Below are 16,405 nucleotides of genomic sequence, written 5' to 3' on the forward strand. Positions count from 1 at the left end.
GGGGCAGCGTCTGGGCAGCCCCTCACCTCAGGACATGTGACGGGCGCCAACGGCCTCATTTAGCTTGTGTTGAAACATTACCGCTCTGCGTGGAAAAGAGTGCTTACTATAGCTGTAAATAATTCATTGCGGCTGAGATCTGATAGGGGCACATAGTAAACTGTTTAACATATTTAAACAAGGATCTGTGAGAGGCTGACCTGCAAGAAACTCGATAAACACAGTAGTGACGCAAAATGTGTCATCAGATTTCCCACCTTTCTTCTCCATTCCTGCCACCTGTGTTTTCCTCTGGCAGTGTTGCAAAATGTAGATATGTTATCATAAGCAAAGAGCACTCTGCATGATTTCTTTGCTCTGCTTATCTCCCCTAAGGCAAACAAAGTGTAGACACAGTTTTACGTCAAATCTCCTTCCTATAGACAGAGCACAGCTTGGAAACACTGATGTTGATCACATTTTATTAACATCCACCGCCTTCTTGTTCAGGATGAAAATGGTAATCCTGGAGACCTGATCAAAGCAGTCTCCTCCCCTGAGATCCTCGCTACGCTCACTGGTCTCACGCCAAAAAACATCATCACCCTCAACAGCGCTGGCTCTCTCTGCTCTGTGAACTGTGTACTTAAGCGGACAATGACTCAGTTTGGACCATGACGCAGACACACAGCGTGCACCACCCTCCAGTCACAACCGCACCCTGCTAAAGAGTGACACTAGGCCCAGTAGACTGCTGAAGAAAAGAGACCCAAACTGTAAATCGAGAGCCTGAGCCAAAACTCTGCCAAACAGCTGCTTCACACTTTAGAAAACAGCCACTGCCCTCGAAAATCCCTGAATCATCCAAACACTTTACACAGTTATTGCTTCCCTAATATGGTGAGGCAGACTTCAGGCTAAAGTGTAGGGTAGATGAAACTTAACTGCAACAGTTCAAGGCACCAAGTCTCTTGCTAAATGCCCCAGGACATTCACAAAGCCGGGGTCCAGTGAGTAAAAGACAACTTTCCACAACAGTCAATCCAGATCTTTCTGTACCTCCAGCCAGATGAAGCTGATGTCAAGCCATACATCACAAAATAAACCCCAATGACAAACCGTGACAGACACAACAGAGACTCTGAATGGCTACGTGCTGAAATATAGAGAAATCTGAGAGGGTACTGTGTACTGACAAGATGGTTACATCACTGAGATGATGCTTTAGTCAAACTCCCTGGATAAGCCTGGAAAACTTTCCCTGAAACTATATATATAATTACTCAATTAATAAATTAGTTGATTGACACTGTTTTGACAACCAATACATAGTTTAGGCCATTTTTCTTCTAGAATCTGTTTTAAAGAGTTCCTTTTTCTGTTTATGTCATCGTTAGAGTATAATATCTTTGAGTTTTGACATTTTAAAAAGCACCCATGGGCTGGCTAAAGGAACACTGTAGATTGTCAATTGCTGCAAATATATTTGCTGACATCAAATCAGGCTCAGTCAAGAGGGAGTTGGGTTGGGAACCGGAGGGTCGCTGGTCCAAATCCCCGTTCGGACTGAGGTACGGAGAGTGGACTGGTAGCTGGAGAGGTGCCAGTGCCACCTGCTGGGCACTGCCAAGGTGCTCTTGAGCAATGCACCAAACTGCTCCCAACTGCTTGGGGCACCTGTCCAGCAGTCGCAGCCCCCCTCCCTCTGACATCTCTCCATTTGTGCATGTATGGGACCGGAGCATGTGTGTGTGTATTTCAGGCCTATGTGTAGTGTGTTCTAACAACAGAGTAAAAACAAATTGTAATTTAATCAATAAAAAGTATTAAATTAAATGAATTGGTTGCCTAATGAAAACAAGTGTCAGTTGCCACCCTAATAGAACTGTTTTGAATTGAGTTTCAAGGAAACTAAATACATCTCATGTTGAGACTGAGCTAAATGTGGAGGGGGGGCATTAAAGACAACATGCGTGACTGCAAAGACATACGAAGCGTTAATGTTCTTTTTATACCTTGCCTACTATAGGTGGCATCTTGACTCTTTAGGACACTGCTAGGAGAATCTTAGATCAAATGATGAAAACAACATAAGAAAAAAAACCACAGTTCTGTTCCTATTTCTACTTTTTAAAGGGGGGAGGAGGGTGCGGTTTTACTCCATTGCCCCTTTAGTCGCAATAAATGTAGCCTAAAGGTAAAGAGGATGCAGACCAGAAACAGAATCCTGTAGGGTCAAAATTAGACATTTGCACACACACACATTTACATACAATCATATAAAACATTTAAAAAAAACACAAAGTTACAGCATACTCTCGGCAGTTTCCTTTTTTGTTTTTGTTTAACCAGTTCAATTTATGAAACGAACCCGGATGCACTCATTTAAAGAACTCATAATTACCGCCATGAAACCAAAAGTGGAAATGTTTTACAATCATAGCCTCTACGTCGAGTCCTTTAAAGAAACCCGTGTGTTGTGAATTCATTTTTACCAGCGTACATTATGACATAAGAGAGAGAAAGTACCGATTTAATCAATGCCGCTTCACTTACTTTGTATTTCATCTTGCAGCTCTTCTCTGTGACTCCAGTAAAAGTGAGTAAAATATCCGCTATGTCGCATTCAAAGAGCGCACATCTGAATAACTGCTGGGACGGAAGGGTTTTTCTGAGAGCTTAACCAGCCATCCAGCGCTTCACACACGGAGAAACACACACGGAGGAATCTCTCTGAATGCGCACCGCTTCTTTCTACCCCTCTACACCAGATTGCTCTTCACCACATTGACCGTCGGACCAGCTCATTTGCATACAAAGCCGCTGATTGGTCGGATGAAACGTTCTGTCCCGGCAAACCCCTCCCACCTCCTTCGCGCGAACTGCAAATCTGACGTCATTATTACAACACAGTAGATAATCTGTTGTCTGGAACAACCATAGACCGTATATTAACGGTCTATGGGAACAACAGGTTAATGTATCCTTTATTAGTCCCACAAGGGGAGATTACATAGATATACGTAGGGTCTTTCAATTGTGGTTCAGTACTGTCAGAAATTAAAAAAAAAGATTTTTAGTTTCTTATGGGGGTAATCATGCAGTTTATTTTTTTTTTGTAAGTACTGTATTGGCACCATTAAAAGTATACTAAATAAGATATTAGTAGTTCCGGTTTGTAATGAACCTGTGGAAGTACAGACAACTCTCGCTGGTTTACTTTAACACTGATGCAAACTTAAAAATTTGAAGCAACTTCTGCAGTCATAAGGCAGTTATAATGTATGAAATCTGATTTCTCCTCCTTTATTTCTTAGTGGATTTGTGGACTTTTATCAATATTGTCAATGATATCCCCATAATATGTATCTAAAAAGATGTATAATATGTCTGTGTGATTGAGTTTTCAATGTTTTAAACAAAAGTTAGCAAAACATTTGTTAACCTTTAATTAAATTAAATTTAAATTCAAACATTTCACGTCCTATTTGCACTGCTGGCTAACAGTCAAGGTTCCAGAAATGTATGATTTTTAAATAATTAATTTGCATTTTATTGCATGACAAAAGTATTTGATCACCTACCAACCAGTAATTATTGCGGGTCTCACAGACCTGTTAGTATAAAAGACACCTGTCCACACACTCAGTCAAACAGACTCCAACCTCTCCACAATGGCCGAGACCGGAGAGCTGTGTAAGGACATCAGGGATAAAATTGTATACTTACACAAGGCTGGGATGGGCTACAGGACAATAGGCAAGCAGCTCGGTGAGAAGGCAACAACTGTTGGCGCAATTATTAGAAAATGGAAGAAGTTCAAGATGACGGTCAATCTCCCTCGGTCTGGACTCCATGAAAGATCTCATCTGGGACCACAGTCTCAAAGAAAACCTTTAGGAACACACTACGCCGTCATGGATTAAAATCTTCCAGCGCACGCAAGGTCCCCCTGCTCAAGCCAGCGCATATCCAGGCCCGTCTGACGTTTGCCAATGACCATCTGGATGATCCAGAGGAGGAATGGGAGAAGGTCATGTGGTCTGATGAGACCAAAATAGAGCTTTTTGGTCTAAACTCCACTCGCCGTGTTTGAAAGAAGAAGAAGAAGAAAAAGAAGAAGAAGAAGGATGAGTACAACCCCTAGAACAATATCCCAACCGTGAAGCATGGAGGTGGGAACATCATTCTTTGGGGATGCTTTTCCTCAAAGGGGACAGGACGACTGCACTGTGTTGAGGGGCGGATGGAGGGGGCCATGTTTCACGAGATCTTTGCCAACAACCTCCTTCCATCAGTAACAGCATTGAAGATGGGTCGTGGCTGGGTCTTCCTGCATAACAACCTGAAACACACAGCCAGGGCAACTAACGAGTGGCTCTGTAAGACGCATCTCAAGGTCCTGGAGTGGCCTAGCCAGTCTCCTATCCTGAACCCAATAGAAAATCTTTGGAGGGAGCTGAAAGTCCGTATTGCCCAGCGACAGCCCCAAAACCTGAAGGATCTGGAGAAGGTCTGTATGGAGGAGTGGACCAAAACCTCTGCTGCAGTGTGCCAAACCTGGTCAAGAACTACAGGAAACGTATGAGCTCTGTAATTACAAACAAAGGTTTCCGTACCAAATATTAAGTTCTGCTTTTCTGATGTATCAAATACTTATGTCATGTAGTGAAATGTGAATTAATTATTTAAAAATCATACTATGTGTTTTATTTTATTTTTAGTTTGTAGTGTTGGTTAGTTGCTGTATCTGTTTCAGTGTTAACAGTAAGATTGTGTACATTATAGGAATAATGCCCGATTTATTCTTTAGCTACAGGCTATTGTTTTAGCATGATTTTGCTGCCTTTCAGGAAGTTCTCTGAAACTTTTTTTTTTTTCTCAAACTGTGAAACCCTGAGTGTGAAGGAAGTGTGATTATGTAGCATTTTCTTCTGCACGGAAATGTGCCTCTAGGTTCAGAAGACAATTACAACACCCAGTAACACAGCTTCACCAACGCCATCATCCGGCTCTTCAGTGAATAAATAAATAAATACATACGTTTTTCTCTGAGCTGTAGCCTATCCTAAACACTGGTTTTTCCAAAGCTCAGGTAACTCAAACAGGTAAACATCAATAACTACAGCTTTAGTTTACATGATTGATGAAAATTCTGCACAAAAGTTAGTTATGTTGTCTCGTTGATAACAACTTAGAGCAGTACATAGATACAGGTAAACATGGGGAAACGTGTTTTCTTTTTAAAGACCGTAGGAAATTCTCTTCAGAATTAATTTGAGAAATCTAAATTTAGCATGGATCAACATTTCAAGGGCATCCAATGCACTGGCCTTGACCAAATCCTCCTTTGAAAGTCAACAAAGGTCAACAAAGCTACACAGCTTTCTCAGAAATCTGAAAGTGACAACCACTGATTGTTTTGTTTGACCATCAATGAATTCTTTGAATATCAATCAATTGTCTATCAATGAGCACAAGTATTACTTGTAACTGGTACAAGGTGTTGCTTTTTTTACATTCTCAATTTAATTAATTTGAAGATATGAATTCCAAAGAACAATGAACATCATAAATCAGAAGGATCTCAATGTACAATGCTAAATACAATACCCAATACAATATTTAACTTGTGCTTTCTCAAAAACAGGTTATTGTACATTTATTTTCATCTTTAGAGCTCACCCTGACTTGTTGAAGACAGTGTGGTCAATATAGCAGAAATGCCACCTCTGCACACTCAGCTTAGTATCTAATGGAGGTGACAAAACACCCAAGTTGATTTCTGACAAACTAGCAGAAAAGCCTTCGCCTCTATGCAACACCCTGCTAACACCCCCCCAGTGCACACTGCTCGTCTCTGCAAAGCATTTGTTATAAGATCTGCCTGTTGGCATGTCATGAAACACAGAATACCAATGCAAAAGAAGTTATTTCTAACATCAGACGGGCCTGATGTGGGTCTGTCTGTTTGTTATAGAGACATTTTTCTCTAAATGGGTTGAAATCTCCTGTAATTAGCCTGCCTCTCATGTGTTTCCGAATGCTCTAATTTGTGTCAGCTCATTTATCACAACCAGAGGGACCCTATTGGCTCTCATTGTCCCCCTGTGCACACTCATATCCTCAGATGAATGCCTCTCATAAGGGCACTCAAAACACTTGTTTGTGAAATGTACACCATGCCCAGCTGGAGCCCATTCTCTGGGCCACAAGTGTGTACTGGGGGGCTTTTCTTTTCTGTGTATGGCATTTGATTACATGCATGCAAGCACCTGTTTCCTATGCCAAACACAACTCATTTTCCCATCTGTTAGTCAGCGCTTTGTAAGAAAACAACCTGAAATGAGCCAAAATAAAAACATTTGGCTGAATTGAAACCGTCCATTAGTCTTCAATATATAGTGACATATCATTTTGGTTGGTTTCTACTCAAGCCTGAGACGCATCAGCAGCTCGCCGTTGGTAGAAATTAAAGATTTAGCAGAGGCTCTCGCAAGCTTGAGTTAAAGCCCAAAATCCTTCTTTTGAATCTAAACAGAGATGTCAAACAGTCACTGGCCAAGGGGAGATTTGTGTTGGCATCTAAGCCCCAGTCACCATGACAACTGCCACCATGGCCGCAGCATTTGTGGTCACACACCTACTGTATTACATGAGCAGAAAAGGCCCCCAGAGGTCTTTCATTGGTATTATGGTGCATTTCAGCACGAAAATAGCCGGTAATAGTGTGTGTGAAAATTGAGCCGCCTGCCTTTCATCTCCGCCAGGTGTCTGTGGTGTTTAGGTTACATAAGCGCCCCCGCAGATTTGACCCCAGTTTTAACAGAGGGCAGAGCAGCCACACATCTTCCATAAGTGGAGATCACAGGGCTCTGTGGCTTGAAGCAGGGATCCCTTTTTGCTGTTTCTCTGGATGGACAGAAGCAGGAGGCGTTGGTCTGACAACAGCTCCTCTGTTGCAGGCTGGGTGGAGGTGGCCTCTTGCTGCTGCCTGTGAAACACCGTCCCTCAAACTCTCGCAAACCAGCTCAGGCAGATTTATGGGACCATCACCCTTCCACCGCCCTAACTCCACAGCCTGCGCTGAGACAGGCGAGGCCCCCCACTCGTCCTCGGTGTCTCCCTCTTTGTGCCCTGTGACCTTGTGCAGCCGTGTGGCCCGGCAGCAGCAGAGGAATGCACAGAACACACAAGAGAAGAAGAGTGATAAAATATGAGTCTGACACACAGTTTGGGTCGTGATGTTTTTCTGCCATTTGTACTGTAAACTTTGAGAAGTTATGCCTTTTAAAGGGTAACCCATGAAGATAGTTTTGGTTTTATCCATCACTCAGATTTCTGCCGTCGACACAACACAACGTAGGTCAAAAAATTACATTTTGTAATTCACCAGCAGCAACTTCTTTGTTAACGAAAAGTGTCTCATCACACCGATAATACACTTCTCAACAAGGACAGTTTTCATTTCTACAGAAGGAAGTAAAACCTTCTTCACATCGAATGACAAGGTTTTTTTAAGCAATTATGATATGATTAAGGTTAGGAAAAGGTCCGGGTTTTGACAAAGTAGTATGGGTGTGGTATGGTTAAAATTAGGCAGCTCATTTGGTTAAGGTTAGGAAAAGGACCTTCACACCTTAATGACACACTACTTCCAGGATTAGCTCTGCACGTTGCCATTGGTCATACATTGTGAGGTCTTTCAGTGCTGTGAGCACCACAAACCAAATTTTATTCACCTTCATTGTGATTTGTCTCAAAAACATGCATGGCTAAGTCTCAAAAACATGCATGGCTAAAACCCAAAGAAAAACCTTCATTTGGAGCAGACACATTCTCATCCATGTACCTGAGACAGAAAAAATGTGGTTTGTAGTTTCGCAACTGGGACCGGTCTAATCCTCTCTCATGCTGTTTACTTTTTCTCCTCTCTTAAAGTCGTAGAGCTTTACAAAACACTGTTGTCCTCGTCTTTGTACCTCACCTTTATTTTGCCTGTCTTGGTTTTTTAGAAGAATAGTTATATAGAGGTGAGGCCATGACAGCATGAAAAAAACATAAATGTCTAACACAATATCCTTACACGGAACTGACTGAACGTTGTGTGTTTCAAGGACCCTATTTACACTTAGTTATAAATTTTGTTTTGGTGATCCGAACACAAGTGGACAGCCGAGACACATGGCCGTTCACACCTCTAGCATGCGTCTCCAGCTGACCGCTTGTGTTCAAATTTCGTTACTGCCTTAGTCACTTCAGCTATACGGTCAAAGGGCCCCGCTCAATTATGACGCCCACGCTCTCGCCAGTCACGTTAGCGGTTGTGTTGGTACAGCTGAAGATATTGCTGTCAGTACAATCCAACACGTCTCCTTCCATAGGACACCACTTGGTGAGACTTGTCACAAAATGGGCAAGTTATAGATTGTTGGTGCGCTGTCACCAAAACAACAACCACGTCCTGCATTGACGTTTTTTCCTTGTTGGGGACGCATCAGGACGCGTTAGCATTTACATTCCAAAAGGTATCGTCCCGGACCACCTCGGAAAGAGGTTTGAGTGAACGGGTCACAACGCGTCTTGGTGGTCATTTACTTTTATATTTAGTGTTGTGCACTGATGACCCCATTGCCCAAGATACACTTTAAAACCAAGTGTAAACAGGGTCAAAGTCACCCTTAAATCAGCTGGGATCACATGGTGTCAACATCATTGCAAAAGAACATGTTTTTTGAGGCAAGACTGAGGGTGGACTGTGAACTGCAGGTAAAGATAACTTGTTAATAACGCTGAAACCAGTGTTTCTCTCTTCTGGATCAAGTCCAATGACCCTTGAACTCATTTTGGAGTCTTTTTGGCTGTCCTAAAGGTCCATTTTGGATTAGGTCCCTTTTAAACAAAAAACAAACAAAAAAATGAATTTTTGCATGGCCGTTTGTGTTAGTTGTCCATGAGTCTACGTGTAGAAACAAGTAGCACTGTCACATGAAAGGAACAGGTCAACATTCGGGGGAAATATGCTTATTTGCTTCTAGAAGTTAAATGGCGCTGGGAGATAAGCCTAGCTTAGCATAAAGACTAAAAGCATGTGGAAACAGCTAGCTCGCCTTTTTCAAAATGCGTACACCTTTAAAGCTTACTGTTGAGCTTTGTTTTGTCTTGTTTGTTTAATCTGTCAGAAGTTAGCTAGCTGTCTGTTTCCCCCTGTTTCCATACTTCATGCTAAGCTAGGCTAATCGTGGTCTGGTTCTAGCTCAGTACTTTTCTACTGATCTTCTCAACTAATTCTGAGAAAGAAATTGAATAAGCGTAGTTCCCAGAAATGTTTAACTTTTTCTTTTAACAACAACAAACTATTGTACATGGCCAGTGACTATAAATCTTTGTGCTCAACTGGATGAAACAATTTGATTCAAATGATCTGATGATTTTCACCTCCAAACCGCTCTCTCTGCCCACATTATGTGCTGTACTTAACGTCGTCAGTCACTTTGCTCAAACATTACAGTAGATTAATTCCCTTCTGCATCATTAGCTGAATCAAGCACAGATCAGGGGAAACAGTCACAGCACTATGAGCTCTGTAGCCTTTAGCAACCGCTCCACGGCTCCAGTTTGACCAACCTCACTAACATGAAGGGTTTCATTAATTGATTGTCACAGTTGTATTTCAATGACCTGAATAGCTCCTTGTGCATGGCTGAAGGCTTTGCTTTATTTGGCCTTCAGCTTGGCAGTGATATAAGTGATCCACAGTCACTGAAAAACAAGGCAATAAAAGTCTGAATTGGACTTAGATTGTGCTGCACACGTAAACGCTCACTGTGAACGTGAATTACTCTTAACTGGGCGCCAAGTCCATCTTTTAAAATCCAGAGTTCAACATTCAGTGTTTTTTCTATCCCTCTCACTTGTTCATTCTCTGTACATTGCCCGGGCACACCTTCCCCTGTGAGTAATTTGCCTCTGGATTGGTCTTATATTCTGCTGCAGAGCTAACTGTTCATCATCCTGTCACCAGCTACTGCAGGATAATGCTTCAGTGTCAAGAGCAGTTTTAAAATTCAGACATACAGATCCCCACATACAGCAGAGCTTTACTAGTGGAAACGAGAGCTGAAAAATACCTTTTTTTTCTAATTTAAAATGTAAGGACACCCAGGTCATACTGACACAGTATAGGCTCAGGACTTGCTCCCAATCATCCACTCCACTGAACAATAAGCCGGTATATGTGTCGCTCAATCCACAAGCAGGAGAAGACTAATCAAGTCAGGATATAGTGTGAAAGAAGGTACTTGAGTCCATCTATGAGGGGCTGTGGGGAGGCGTCAGACAGTTGGGAACCACTGTGTAGGATTTAGAGTCTCAAAGGTGACAATGCCTGATAACGTGTTGACACTCTCCTCTGCCTGGTTGGAAGCACAATAAGACCTCCGGTTGGCAAGGTGACAGACTGACGGTATTGACCCCGTCTGTTATGTCTGATTGGGGGGTTGTGTGTGTGTGTGTGTGTGTGTGTGTGAGAGAGAGTGGGTTTACTGTATGTGGTGTGTTACAGGGATGTGTTAGCACATGCAGCTTTAATCAGGCCACTAATCCCAGGGTGCTTTAAAGCTGCAGCATTGTCAGAGTGAAATGAGACCCTTTAAGCTGAGCGTGAGACGATGAGGCAGTTTTTGGGTGTCTTTGTCTGTTAAGGGAAGCTGCAAATAACCATTATTTTCATCAGTCAGTTATTTTTACTAAATAATAAATTCAATGTTTAGCCTATAGTTAGGACATCAGGTTAGAAGGGAACTGCAGAGTCAGGTGATAATAACAAAATCACTAGCACGGACTACTACATCAAGCAGATATGCATGAACCATTTATAAATGAAAGACGAATGGTGTGTGAGGGGTGAAGACGCGTGTAGTTCTTCTGTTTGCTGACTGCGTTGTTAAGAAGCTTCGATAGGGAATCCACCGTAGCAGCCGGGCACGATAGACCCTCTGAGGAAAGAGGAGGAAGGTGAGGAAGAAAGACACAGGGTTGGAGGGAGAGGCACAGAATGCGAGAGCGAATGAAAGAAGAGGATTAGATAGGTATTTATAGGAATGTAGAAAGATGTGCGGCTTAGGTGTGGCGCTTCTCCTGAAATATGCTTCAACCAATGAACCCAAACCAATGAAAGTAAAATAAAAAACATGAACTAAACTATCCAATAATTCAAGTTCAACTATAAATCTACCTTAAAACAGCAGAAACAACATTGAAACAAATGGTAGTGCTTCCCTGCAGAGCCTCGTGACAATAGTTTAAGGCAGCCAAACACTACAAAAGAACAAATTAAAACAATACATTTAGATAATTGTAAATAATTGTAGGGAACAGAAAAATTTCAGAAAAGCTTAATAAAATATAAAACATTTCCCATCACATCACAATTACTATATAGAGACTTAAGATAAGTATGAGCCTAAGCCTAAGGCTGAATCCCATTTCTCTATCTTACCCCTAGCCCTGGGCTCTCAAAACCAAGTGGTAAGGGCTGAAAAACATAGGGGTGAAAACATACCCCTATGAAATGGGACACCATGGTTACAGGCTGTAACTTACAGCACCATACAGCATTGGTCACAAACTTCCAAGATGCCGTCTGCAAGTGTGTCTGTTGATTGCGTGGGTTTTTTACAACAGTGTCATATGCATTTATATATTTTTTATAGTTATTTTATGTTCACTTTGGTGGTGCAGTGGCAGATGTTCTTCTCTGTGTACTACTTAGGTCTGTTTGCAATACTCATGTGTATAGGCCTACACACTGAATGATGTGTTGTAAATCTGTTTCGATTTTACCGTTTTGAATGTCACTGATGTTCAGAAAAACTTTCTTTGTTAACAAAAATCTGTCTTTATTGCCCAATAAATTCAACATAATTGCTACTACTACTAGATACTACTATACTATTAGAACCATAACTTACATGTCACACATATTAAAAGGCACTCAAATGTGTAAAACTAAAAAAAAACACAAGACCACACACAAATAAACTACAACTAATATTTGGCCAGTAACTTCCCCCCCCCCCCCTCATATTTTTTTCATCAGTGTCCCGTATCATAACCAACAACAATGTACAAGTGCATGAACTGGAATTAATTACAAATGATTACAATAATACAGTACGAATACAGTAATAAATGGCTACAACGTGAACACATGATTTAAGAAACGTCTGCTCGTTTTTAGCCTGAAAGTGGATCAGCTGCCGGGTGTCCTTCTGCGTCCCTGTGTGATACAGGACGGTATATGTAAAGCACGTATCGATGTCTCCACAGCAAGTGTTGCATGTGTGCACTGATATCAAACGAAATTCTCTGCTAATGGTTAAAACTGTTGACATGCATGGAGTCCATTCAAGGCAGAGAAATGCGGGACTGTTGTGCAAATCAGCAATGTAACGTTAGCGTTTAGCGGTTAGCGATTGGCGTTAGCATAGCAAGCGATTTTTAAAAAGTTTCAATTAAGAACATGGTTCCAAGTATACATGCACAGGACTGTATAGAGCACAAAACTTGACTGTCGTAATTAGCCGAAAATTCTTCCATTTATGGGTCTCTCTGGTTGATCTGGCAGCCATTGTTGCCTGTCGCGCAATGTATATGGATACCCCTCGGTTTCAAGTAAGCTCGCGAGCTCCCTTGGTTTTAAGGGCTTTGCACCCCTTCATCTTACCCCTAGACCTCATATAAAATGAGTGTCGGGACAGCCCTCACTCTCGCGTGAATGCACAAAACTAACGGGAAGGGGGAAGGGGTAAGGGGTAAGAAAGAGAAATTAGATTGTAAAATGCTGCTTGATATAATGAAATGTTATTTGCATTTTGTCCCAATAACAGATCATTTTCATTTCATTCCAGTGGTTTTAATTTAAAAAAAATAATCTAAAAATCTTTTTTTTATTTCACAATGACAAACAAAGAGCCACTGATGTTATTGCCATCGGTCTGAATAAGCCTACTATTTTGTGTGTAATCATTCAGTGATGACTCATTTTATTATATCTTGTTTTATATATTTAAGTCATCACAAAAAAATCACATTTGAGAAGTTGGAACAAGATAATGTTTGACATATTTGCTTTAAATTACCTAGAGCAACTGATCATTACTCAAAAGTGGTGATTCATTTTATGTTGATGCAGCATTTGCACTGATTCAAAATGATGTTTCAGACTCTTTTCATAACGGATAAACCATGGGATACACCCGCCATGACATATTATATCATAACATATTCTTTGTTTACAATCTCATGTGCAGGCAAGTCAGTCTAACCTGATCATATTTCAGCTTTTCTTCTCTTCTATCTTTAAAATCCTGCACTTTTATTTTCCCTTTATTCAAATGTGTGCCAAAAATGTATCTGCCTGTGTGCTGGATCCAGCACATTTGGACAGCTACTTTCTGGAGTGAGCTGTCCGGGGGCTTTGAAACAAAGCATGGAGAGAAAAACATAGCGGTTTTGGCTTTGCTCCGCTGGTTATTTATGGAGAGGATCCATCCATCCTTTGTGTGCTCTGCGGGCAGGGGCGATGCGGGTGGGAATTCTGGTGAAGTGAAGGATCTAAACGAGGCAACAAAACCCCCCTCAAGACATGTTGGCGGACGGTGAGGAGCGCCATTGCCTCGGGGATTTTTGAAATACGTTGCTGCAGAGTGCACTTACGTTTAAATATGCACAAAAACAAACACCATGCATTTTAAGAAGGATTCCTGACCTGCGGTACGGTTACTTACCTTTTTGTTGCCAGTAAAAGGGCTCTCTGCCAACTGACTACTTTGAGAGTCTTCTGACTCCATTAACCTTTTCTCCCTACTACTTTATTTAGCCAGCAATCATGTTCCTTCTCTGTTTTCATAGCTACATTTAAATGTTTTCTTAACTCAAGCCTACCAAAACAAAAAAGAACACTCAAACCAGAATAGGTTGAGCAAATATGTGAATACGCAGGAAGGAAAGTCAGTGATACAATGCAAGCCATCCGTGCTGGGGTCTTTGTGTGAGTATGTGCCTCTGGTATGGCTGGCGGTGCATTGGAAATGGGGTTCTGGTTTCCTGCATACCCTGCTGCCTGCGATGAATGGGTGTAGTGTGGGTAATTTCTCAATGAACTCATAGCAGGGTGTAGTCTGGGCTGGCGGATTGCTCAACACCAAGTCTGGAGCGCTACAAATCTAATTGTGGCTCTTGAGAACAGAGTCTGACTGCTCTGATTGCTTTCTGTTTGCCGTTGTCGGGACGCGGAGGTCTGCCCGGGATCTGTGGCTGAAAAAGTAAAGTGAGCGCTTGGCTTACATCTGGATTTGGTGTTGGCCCGTGGGTGGAGGAGACGTGATGGGACATCGCTGGTATTGACGATGCTGTGTTTGTTTAATGTGAAATGGAAACAAACAGATTACATCAGCAAGCTGTAGGCTTTGAAAGCATGTCTGGCACCACCCTGGAGGTCATGACACATTGGGTATCTGTTAAACAACAAAAATGGAAAAAGAAATTTACCTCAAAGTAAAACTGAGAGTCAGCCATCGGTGGCGGAATATAACTGCATTTACTCAAGTAACCTACAGGCTAGAATTTAGGTGGACTACAGTTTTGAGATATTGTACTTGAGTTTTTTCATGTTATCAACTTTCTACTTCTACTTCACTACTACTCAGAAGTTTTCCTTTTTATTCCATTTCAATAAAATCATCTCCAAGCTACCAGCTGCAACATTAAAGTGATGCCAATGCACCAATAATCATAATCCAGTAACATAATATCAATCTAAAATGGGCCATTCTGCGCAATGAATACTTTTACTTTAGGTAGATACTTATGTTTTGATTTTACTACCTTTTTTACTTAAACATTTTGCATGCAGGATTTGTACTTGTTAGAGTATTTCTAAACTGTGATATTTCTACTTTTACTTAAGTAAATGATTTGAATACTTCTATGACCATTGATAAGACACAATGGTACTATGAGTTAAACACTAATGCCGGCATGCTAACATGCTCACAGTTCTCATAGACCACACTCTATACTAAACTAGACTAGACCTCCATCTGTAAAGTGTCTGTCATGATTTGATACTATAAATGAAACTGAATTGACTTGAATACTGTTGTAAGTGTAATTGATTGGCTGATAATGAGACTGAAATGCCATATTGTTGTACATCATTCAGCTTGACTTTGTAGCCATTTAAGATGATTACTTGTTGGAATAAGAGGTTACCCTGTTTTATTTTGTGTTTGAATTCAAAATTGATATTAATTAATTAATATTCTGCAAATCTGTATTAGTCTACCTGTCTCTCCTCTCTGATGTGCTGCTTGACTGAGTGCTGAGCCAAAAGGAAACTGAAATTATATGGTCACAAAACCCAGCACAGGAACTATATTCACCACCATGTGTACACCTGCATTTGCTCTCGCAAAACCAATCTGTCTAATAAATCAGATATGTTACTTTTTAAAGGGGCCATGGCATAAAAATGTGACTTTAGTAGGTTTTTAACATTAATATGAGTTCCCCCAGCCTGCCTACGGTCCCCCAGTGGCTAGGAATGGTGATAGGTGTAAACCGAACCGAATTTTGCTCCTTGTGAGGTCATAAGGAGCAAGGTTACCTCCCCTTTCTCTGCTTTGCCCGCCCAGAGAATTTGGCCCGCCAATGAGAGAGAGACATCATGGCTTTTAAATGAGCAAAGTGGCAGTTGGTCAAGGCCACACCCCCAGCCTCCACTTGGCCCCCCATGTCTCCTCGTCCAAAGCTACAGACTCAGAAATGGCACATACTAAGGAAAGCTCATTGTGGGACTGGCTTTAGTGGCTGTAATTCTGCTCCAAGGCTGAATTTTTGGGAAATGGACTTCAGATACAGTATTAAGGGGACCATTAAGACGTTAAGACAGGGAGTCTGTCGTTACTTCACTAATTGAATTAAATCGCCGATACATAGACGAAAAACTCAATAAACACATTGTAATTGGTTTTGTTTTGAAAGCAATAGCCCGACTAACTGGTGATGCTAAATAGTGAATAGTGAACAAGGGAATACGGAATAGATATCCTACAGTTTTACTGAAGAAAGATATTTCATGCATGTTTTCTTTCTGCCCCCTTCCTGTCATTGTGTAAGTGACCGCCTTGAAAACATTCATCTACAAGCCACTAGCACATTAGCTAGCATACAAAACAGATGTTTGCAACAAGGCAGTGGTTTTCAGCACACAATAATTAATCTGATGTCCCAGGGAGGAAAACCTCAACGTCTGTGTGGATTCAAAACATGTCTTTTTGAGTCTTTTCAAGACGGCAGAGTTTTATATTATGTCAGAAAGTCAATCAGCAGACGGCCTCGTCTACAATCACCTGAAAGTCCT

General features: G+C 41.4%; 1 protein-coding gene across 1 annotated transcript in view; it reads right to left on the reverse strand.

Annotated features, from left to right (window-relative positions):
• nedd9 (neural precursor cell expressed, developmentally down-regulated 9) overlaps positions 1-2,768 on the reverse strand; it is a 30,187-nt gene extending 27,419 nt beyond the window's left edge. Inside the window, exon 1 of the mRNA XM_032535581.1 lies at positions 2,536-2,768. Coding sequence (XP_032391472.1) covers positions 2,536-2,547 — 12 coding nt within the window. The 5' untranslated portion in view covers positions 2,548-2,768. The remainder of the gene's footprint in view (positions 1-2,535) is intronic.
• Positions 2,769-16,405: the final 13,637 nt, after the last annotated feature.

This window comes from Etheostoma spectabile, chromosome 14, assembly GCF_008692095.1.
Source record: "Etheostoma spectabile isolate EspeVRDwgs_2016 chromosome 14, UIUC_Espe_1.0, whole genome shotgun sequence".
Lineage (NCBI taxonomy): Eukaryota > Metazoa > Chordata > Actinopteri > Perciformes > Percidae > Etheostoma > Etheostoma spectabile.